This window comes from Hevea brasiliensis, chromosome 2, assembly GCF_030052815.1.
Source record: "Hevea brasiliensis isolate MT/VB/25A 57/8 chromosome 2, ASM3005281v1, whole genome shotgun sequence".
In the NCBI taxonomy this organism is placed as follows: Eukaryota; Viridiplantae; Streptophyta; class Magnoliopsida; order Malpighiales; family Euphorbiaceae; genus Hevea; species Hevea brasiliensis.
The window spans coordinates 19,187,111-19,196,922 of record NC_079494.1 but is presented as its reverse complement, the minus strand read 5'-3'; the positions used below and the strand labels follow the sequence as shown (position 1 = coordinate 19,196,922).

The 9,812-nt window shown below is 29.3% G+C and overlaps 1 protein-coding gene across 1 annotated transcript; it reads right to left on the bottom strand.

Moving 5' to 3' along the window:
* Positions 1–4,078: 4,078 nt before the first annotated feature.
* On the bottom strand, positions 4,079–7,635 carry LOC110666774 (chloroplastic import inner membrane translocase subunit HP30-2). The gene is made up of 6 exons (XM_058134879.1): positions 7,223–7,635; positions 6,578–6,693; positions 5,826–5,952; positions 4,591–4,739; positions 4,392–4,454; positions 4,079–4,318 (listed from the first exon to the last, which is right to left on the bottom strand). The coding sequence occupies exons 1-6, from the start codon at positions 7,511–7,513 to the stop codon at positions 4,279–4,281; spliced, it is 786 nt and encodes a 261-aa protein (XP_057990862.1). The 5' UTR covers positions 7,514–7,635; the 3' UTR covers positions 4,079–4,278.
* Between the last annotated feature and the right edge of the window lie 2,177 nt (positions 7,636–9,812).

Here is a 9,812-nt window from a genome sequence, read left to right as displayed (position 1 = left end):
CTTGTGACATGATTTCTCTTTAGCCTCGGGCTATCGAGATTCATGTGATTTCTCTTAGCCTCTGGCTATTGAGATTCTATTTGTTTCGAATGGCATGATTTAACTGTGGGTTTTATGAAATGTGTTTTGATACTTTGAAATAAACTTGGTTTACATGTAAAATCTTACAATGCATGATTGTATTTAATTTTCATGTTTAGTCAAATTTTTGAATGAATGTGCTTTAAGTTTTGCATAAAGATTATTTTAGTATATTGTGCACCACTGAGTCTTAGTACTCAGCGATAGCTTTATTCTTTGTCAGAATCTGAAATTAGAGGAAGCAGTGAGTCTGAGGTGTGTGAAGTCATCACTTGAAGTCTTGGGTATAATTTATACCCTAATCGTAAATATTTCTTTTGATGTATATATTGCACATAAATGTATGGACATGTACATGGGTCTTGAGCATTTTGTACAAAGTTTGTATAAAAGTTGTAATAAATTTTAGTTTGGACTTCCTGAATGTAAATTTTAGTATGATGAATATATAAATTGTTTATCTTGAATGGAATATGAATAAATGATATTGATGGACAGTATTTTGAAGAAATTATTGAACTTGTGAATTTGAGAAATTGTTTGAGATTGAGTTTGAAATTGAAGTAGTGGTTGAGAAAAACTTTTAGAAGTGCTTTTTACAGGTATTCGAAGAACGGTTTTCTCAAAATACAGAGGAAACTTTGTCAAAATTTTTATAAAATTTGCGGAAAACTAAAATGGCCAAAAATATTAATTAGTTTTAATTTCAACTAAATGTTTTAAATACTTATTTGAAATGCTCACCACTTGTCAAAGATAAGAAAATTGTTTTAAAATCCCTTGTAGGGTACTTAATGAGTTATCGGTAGGTGAAGTTCGGTAGTTCATTAGGTATTCTACGGGATCATGTTATGACTTACAGAGGGGTAAGGTGTGACATTATCGACCATAGATAATTCTGTCACTCATATTATCAACTTTTGAGAATGAAATTTCTAACAAGGTACTAATGAACTTATTCAAATAAATATAAACACTTTTAATTTAAATAAAATAATAATTGTCATCAGTGGAAATTAAAGTTTACAAATTGCAACATTACAAATATGGTTTTAGGGCATACAACTAACAAGTTATTAATTTATAATAAAATAAGTCAAGCAGCTTGTAGCATTAGATTAGGTACCCTCCTCCTAAATTGATTTGAAAAGTTGGATAAACTTTTATAAATTTTAGAATTTTAATTTATTATATAAAAATTGAGTTAAATCGCTAAAACATGCAAAATTTTGAATATTTATTATTGTAAATAGGCTTTTTTTTTTTTAAATCATGTTAAAATGGTATAACAAGCTTAAGGAAATTCTCTCTCATTCACTTGGAGCACATATTTATTTCTTCTCTTTTTTCACCTAATTGAAATGTCACATTAGATTGCTAATCATGCATATGCTGGATTTCAAACCCTAATTAAAATTTCAATTAACAGAAATAGTTACCAATTCAGTGATAAAAATAGTTACCATCAAATATCTAATACTGTTATTTGATTTTTTTTTAACTGGACTTTTATTTTGCTTTGATTCAATTTAATTTTGATTTTTAAAATGTTTTGATTGATCTGGTTCTATTCCATTTTTGGGATAAATAAAACAATATAATTGAAATGAACTAAATTATATATATTCATATTTTTATACAAATAATGATATACTATATATATTTTTTGTAGACATTACATATGAAAATTAACTTATTAACACTTAGTACATATAAGCTAATTTAAACTTTTAAACATTTAAAATTTTATATAGTTGCATATTTAGTTAAAATATTATAAATAACTGATGAAAAGTTAATGTATTTAGTAAAAAGTGATTTATAAGCACAATTATTATTAAAATGATTAAAAAGGATAGTAAGTTATTTTAAAATTAAATGAAGATATATGATGAAATTTTAAAATCAAATGAGGATAATATAATAAACTACTTCATCGAACTCACTTATAAGCATTGCATGAAAAGCTTATATAATTTTTTTCTTTTTTTTAATTTGTAAGCTATACTTATAAGTTTTGAAAATCTTTCAAACAAACGAATCATCTTAAAATTAGAGATTATAAGTTAGCCCAAATATAATATAAGAGAAATGATAAAATGGTAATATTGATAAATATTTCAAAAAAGTACACTTAAGTACCCTGTGGTTTACACATTTTTATTAAAAATGACTTGAGATTTTTTTTTTTTTTACAATTAAAGGCCTATGGTCCAACGCCAATAGCATTTAAAGGGACAAAGTGACTAATGACACCAAACATTAGTTGATGTATCATTAACATGGTTGATGTAGCACTCACGCAGCATTAACGTTAGTGCCATGTCAACAATTTCAAAGTCATTATTTATTTTAGGACTTAGGTGTAAAAAGCTAAAATCACAAGTCCCTTAAGTGGTGTAAAAAAAAGAAAAAAAAAAAAAGAAGCTCAAATCTTAAATGCTAAAATTTAAAAAGTATAGGATACTTAAGTTTACTTTTCCTTAAATAAAAATTTTGATTATTCATTTCAAATTATTATCATCTTTTTTCCTTTTGAAAAATTTTCCCCTTCCTCTTTCTCATTTTCTTATCTAACTAATTCACATTATAACGCTTCAACCCAACTATGTAGTAATATCCACTTTAACCACCTATCCTCGTGGATTTATCCCCTAAAGCCTCGCCATCATTAGGTCCTAAAAGAGTCCTAATGCAATTCAGTATGCAACATTCTTATGAATGCCCGTCATTTTTCCTCCTATTGCAATGTGGAATGGTTCATTCCTACAACCTTTCACCTAAAAGGCTAACATCTGTGACCACATTAATTATCCTTAATTTCGACATCACACGAAGAAATTTTTTGTAACATGTTTTTGAATTTGAGGAATACTTTTAAGAAATGTAGAAAGAGATGTATAAGGGAGAGACAATGAAAGATACACAAGAAAAATATGAAAATAAGAAAGAAAATGGAGAAAGGGGGAGAGAGATAAAGAGAGACCCAAATAGAAAGAGAAACGATGAAAGTAATGAACAGAGGAAAGCAGAGATGGAGAAAGAGTTAAATAGGAAGAGAGAGAGGCGAAAGAGTCAAATAGAAAGATAGAGAGGCAAAAGAAATGGATAAAGAGAGACAGAGATGGAGAGAGGAATAAAAAGATGGAAAGAGATCCAAATGATAAGAGAGCGGGCAAAAGATATAGATAGAGAGAAAAATAAAGTGAAACCTAAATTGAAAAAATAGAGCAAAAGAAATCGAGAGAGGCTGCGATAAAAAAAAATAGAGGGGAAGGAGATTATAAATAGTTATAATATTAAAAGACTTATTTGTCAAAATACTTTGAGACACATTAGTGCGTGCCCAATGCCGTTAATCACACTTTGTTCCTTAAATGCTAGTATATTAAAAAAAAAATAAAAAAAAATAGCACCCCAAAAATATTTCTTACTATAAATAGGTAAAAGAATATTTTTCTCCTCTCAAGTAGTCAGTAACCAGACCGTAAAAATAGGCATACCAGAAACCCAACTGATAGAATTTCTCAATTTTACAGGTTTTCACCAACCATAGAGGACAAGGAGTTTACCAAGATTTAACAATAAATACTATAAATTAAAACATTTATTTTATTAAAAAATTGATTAACCAAATGCTTTGGTGTGTCAAGAACGATCAAGTTTTTGAACATTTAACTGCAACATAAAATGGGCAATTTAACATCAGTCTTGCCAGATATATCTCGTTTCAATGCTTTGTTGCTATAACTTTAATTTTTGAAATAGCTTCTTGTGTTTCTGATAAAATTGTCTGATTCAAATGCAACTTTAGAGAGAATGCGCCATGAGCTGTCAATATCAAACAAGATAAAATTTGAATATGAATCAACCAACCAACAAACTTTTCAGAAAAATTAGCCATTACTGAGATACCGATCCAAGCACAGGCGTATACATTCACTTGAGCAGAAGTAGGCTCTAGCTTACTGTGAGAAATTCTTCATCGAGTGCACTAACTTGGAAAGGAAAACTCGTTTTTTCTTTTTTCTTTTTTTTTTTAATAAAAAAGACTGTCATTAGACACTTCTGTGACACTCACAATAGCAGTTGGAAGGAAGAATAACTCGCAAAATGCATAGTACTAACAAGAATTACTACTCTATCATACTAAAGAAAGTGCTTTCAGACAGCTAACTTATTTTTGTGATTACAAGTTCAACCACGTATTCCTCGCCTCTCTCTCAGCTCCGGGTCCCTAAAGATAATATTTAGTCAGAAATCAGACACAATACGATTAAAATGTACCAGAGGAAGAGTGTTAAACAGACCTCTGAATATGATCAAGAATAAGGAGCCTCGGTCCAGGAGGGATTTTGACATCTCTAAGAGCACTGAAACATATCATAGCAATCGAATCTTCATCATAACTACTAATAGATTGATAAATAATTAAAAAAATGTATTTTTAAACTATTAAAATATAAAGGCAAATTAAAAACAAGATCATCAAAGCATTCAACTACTTGCCTATCAGTCAGCAATGGCAAAGTGCTGTCTGTCAACAATCCTTTCTTGAAATTCTTCTCATAATTCTGGAGTCCAAGATTATTAAGCATGGTTCTTGTTCTGGCATAATATATATCTTCAGCTGGTGGTTGAGAGAATTTTTGCCCCAACTGAATTAGCATAGTTGAGTAAGACACACAAGAATGTTATTACAGAACAAAAATTAAAATCATATCAATAAAGCATCAATATGAAATATATTTGGCAAGACTGATATCAAATTGCCCATGCGACAGTGTTATTAAGGCGAAAGGCGACATTAAAGCTGCAAGGTACCCTATAGTCTTAGACAATAGGCGATACGCGAGAGGAGGGCCTTTTTGAAGTAAGACACCATAGCCTATATATATATATATATATATATCATACTTTTAACTAGTTTAATAAGCAAAATACCATATTGAAAAGGAAAAAACAACATATCATTTGTAGTGCACTATATGTAATATAAGAGCAATAGAAAGCAAAAAATGATAAGGTTATAAAAAGGAAATGAAATTTAAAGAAAGAATAATCAACTCCATTTTGTTAGGGCTTAGAACAAGCATTTGATGAAAAAGGCACTAAACTCTTTAATAGATAAGACTTATATAAGACAAGAAAATTTACATATGTGGAAAGTAATATTCTAGCTTAATCAAATCCTGTATTATAGACAACTGGAGAATGTCAAATGTGCACAGTTAGAATCTCTAAAATATTTCCTATTTATTTTTATTCCTTATTTGAGAAAGAGTCGAGTTGAATTCACTAGCTATATAATCACTTGGCTATATAACCCTTGATTTAGATCTTAATTTGTTGTAATCACTTATTAGCTGTATAATCCCATATTTAGTTTCTAATTTGTTGAATCCACAATGATGAAGAGCGTTACATGAAGAAATTACCTTTTAATTTTTTGTTCTGTAAAAAACAAATGAAAAAAATGAAAAATAGTCAACGTTTCATGAAAAAGGTGTTGCCTCTAGCCCAACACCTTTCTCTCTAGGCGCTCACCTAATGCAATCCAGGCAAGGCGTAGCCAGGCGAGGCGCTAGAGGTTCGCCTCACCTCACCCGGCACCCTGGAGTGCCTTTAACAACACTGCTATGCTATGTTGCAGTTTCAACATTTACAACTTACTTGGCTGTTCTTGACACACCAAAACATTTGCGCAACAGAAAGAAAAGATAAAATTCTCTCTTGAAGCTTACCTGGAAAAGCCCACCTTGAACAAGTGCAAAAAAAAGTCCAGAAGTGATTGCATTTGCAGCCTGATTTGGTCCACCCACGCCACTCACCAATGAAAACATAGCTCCGGAACCAAAAGCTGCTACCATGCTGCAATAATACGAATCTTCAAAAAGGAAATTCAATCTTAATCATACAAGCCTAATAAGCACAGCACTCCAATTTCTCCTACGTATCAATTAGGTATACATCTAATACGGATAGAAATACACTCTATTATTACACCCAAGAATAATGAACAATAAAGTCATATTCTGAAATAAATTGAGAAGTTTTAAAAGAACACAGAAAATCCAAAACTAAGTCTAGGTTGTATAAAAAGAATTGATCAAGTTATAACGAGGCACTATACATCTCATTCAGAAACACATAATAAATCCATACAAATGTGCTGAAGACAACAATAAAAATATTTAGCAACTTATTGTTGAATGAGTCATACCACTTAGGATATCAATTACAAGTAGTGAAACATCTTACCGTTTGAAATAAAATTCACCAAAATAAGCAGTTTAAGAAAATTGTCATATTAATAGGAAAATTTACATGTTGACACATATGAAACATAAGATTCCCATACTGTTATCTTTTCAATAGGTGTCAATGCTATTTGTTGTATACTGGAAACAAGAAGATTGGACATGATAATTAATGAGAAAGAAAAATAAAATTTGTTGAATAAAAGGAGGAAAGAAAATGATACTAAAAACCTGACCTGGACTGAACATCCTCTTTGCCTCTCAATCTTTTCAGGACACAGGATATGCCAGCATTGACCCCCGTCATGACAGCAAAGTTGCGAGCTTGTACCAAGGGACCCCCAGATAGAGCCTATTGTCAAAGTAAATCTTTTTTATATATGCATAAGCAAAAACCTTGCATAAACAGGACTAAACTTTTTCCGAAAGGATGCCACCTTTTAGAATGAGAGGGCATTTGCACAGCTTCACAAAACCCATTTGGTTAAGTGTTAAAAATGGTACCTGGCAGCTGTTAGAGAACAGCTTGCTGTTCACAACAGCTCCAATTTGGAGCTTCGATGGTTAGTATGAATTGTATGCAATCTGAGGCAAACTAATCTCTATCGGCTGCATAGTAAACTACCTACAAGTCATAGTCTTTCTTGGAGTCATGCTTTAAAAACAAATCTTCTCCATTAAATCAATTACCAAACACAAATTTACTCCATGGGTACATCAAGAAATTTGAGCAAGAAATTCAAGAAAATATAATCTCCTCATTAATTTCCCTAACAACGATCATACTCCAACTTCAGAGCAGCCAAAAGAGTCTGTAGCACAAAATTAATAAACAGACAACAAAATTAGGTACCGCTGCAGAGAGAGAGGGAAATTAATACCTGGGCTTGCTGGAGAGAGGCCATAGCCTGAGGGTTTAAGGAGGCCTGAGGAGGAGGAGTCGGGAGAGAGGAGGAGACATCGTTGGTAAGGGTACCCATGAAAGCACCAATAGCGGCACCCTGAGCGGCGGAGGTGCCAGTGACGACAACGGCCTCAACGGCCAAGGACTGCTTGGACAACCAGGACTTGAAACCATTCTCCAATTCCTTGAACCGAAGTTGCAACTGCTCAATTGGATTCTGATTAGGCATGAATTTAGCCACCATAACTCCCTGTTTCCCCTGCTCCATTTCTAAGCCGCTTTGCGGATGGGATGATGGATAGCAGAAGAAAAAGAATGAATACCTATTCTGACTTGTTGAGTTTTGTCTTTTCGGAAATTTTCTTTTATATATAATATGTATGTACGTATTTTCCAGTGCTTAACCCTAATCCTGGAGGGATGGTTGTATATGGATACTGCAGTAATATTTCGAGCATTTTGCCATAATTGAGTAAAAAAAAAAAAAAAAAATTGGCGTGTTAGAAAAATGAGAAATTATTGTGCCCTGATGGAGCATATGTTTTTTTTATTGTAAGGCTTATTATTTTTTAATTTAGGAAATAATTATAATTATATATTTATGAGAGAATTACATTTTAAAGCTCTGAATATATGTTAAAATTTTTCTAAAAAAATGTATGTCCCAAACTAGGTTAAAAAGTTGGACGCTAAGATTATGTTTAAAACTTTACTAGAGAGAAAAGAAAATAAAAAATAATAATAATAAAAATAAAGGGAGAAAATTAATAAAGAATGTAACTTTTTAAATAATAAAATATCTATTTTATCTTTTTTATTTAAAATTAAAATAAATAATTATAGGGATAAAAAATAATCTAATTTATTTTCCATCAACTTTCTCTATAAAATTGAAGGAAAATGAATAATGATTTTCATTTGTTATTATCCACTTTATTTTTCATCATTTTCAATTTTCTCTCATTTTCAAATAAAAGAAGAGAAAAAATATTTTTATTTTTCTCCTCCCTTATTTTCCTCCAATCCAAACATAGCCTAAATGAATGGTTAAAATTGCAACACACCACAATAATAGTGTAGTAATAGTGTCGATATATTAGCTATGAAGAATCTCAAGAGGCAATGACATTACTCACAGTATGAGTACTGAATAGGAAAGAATATTTATGAAAAAGGGTTGCCAATAATATGAGTGTCAGATATTTTTTATTTTTAAAATTTCTTCCTTGATCTCAAATGCTTAATTCTCTATATGAACCCCAACAACATCATAATTTACACCACCCTCATTTTTCTATACTTACTTTAAATCACTAGTTATCTGTCTCCATGGTTCGTTGGTTGTAGAAAAATTACATGCATCGATTGAGTCATCTTAGAGGGCCTTCGAACCATGGAACGAAGGGAAATCCAACTGCCTTTGCTCATGTTAAAATATTTAAATAAACCATATAATTAGAGTATATATACTTGAATTGCTAGGATAATAGAAATATGTATCCATACAAATAGGAATCAACAAATAAAACTCTAAAAAGGAAATCTAAATAGAAGAGAAAAACATTCGGATATGAAATAAAATAAAAAATATATTAAAATCAAAATAAACTATATATTGAAGTAAAGTTAAAAGATTTAAGACTTTTATTTCAATAAAATTTTTTAAATATTTAATGATTTAAATAATAATTCATAATAGTTAAAGTTAAGCTCAATATTAATTCATGGATTAAGAAATTTTAATTATACTAACATTTGAAGCATGTGTGTTGCACTTGCATCAAATAGTTTTATAATACATAATTACTTTATTATATATAATAATTAAATATTAATTTAATTATTTAAACTAAAATATTAAAAAAAAATTTTACAATAATTAATATTATAATTTAATTGGTACAATTTGATATATATATATATATATATATATATATATATATATATATATATATATATATATATATAGATATTTAAATGTTTTTAGGTCTATTATTTTTTTTTTGTTGTTTAAAATTTTTCCATATCAGCAATAAAATTGTAAAATAAATTTTTTAAATATGATAATTTTATTTTCTTTGAGAGTTATGTAAATTTTCATACATATTAATATATTTAGTGTTAAATAATTAATTACACATTTTTATTATAAATTCATTAAAATATTTGTTCATATAGTATATGGCATATAATAAAGATAAGTGAAACAATGTCATTAATATCATGACAAATTAATAATTAAAATGAAAGAATAAAAAATAAGTTTTATATATATATATATATATATATATATATATTTATTGCATGTCTGATTATTAATTCATAAATTATGCATTTCACTTATATTATTAGGAAATTCATTGAATTTTTTTTTTCATAAATTCTACTCACCATCCTTCAATTTTAATTCTTATAGTGCTGTTATCCATAAATTTTAATTCAAAATACAAAACTCCTTCGACATTGATTTGTGAACAATAAAGACCTTTTAATATATTTTGATTAGATTTTTTTTTATTGCCATATTAACCCTAACAAATTATGAAAAAATAAAAATAACCTAAATT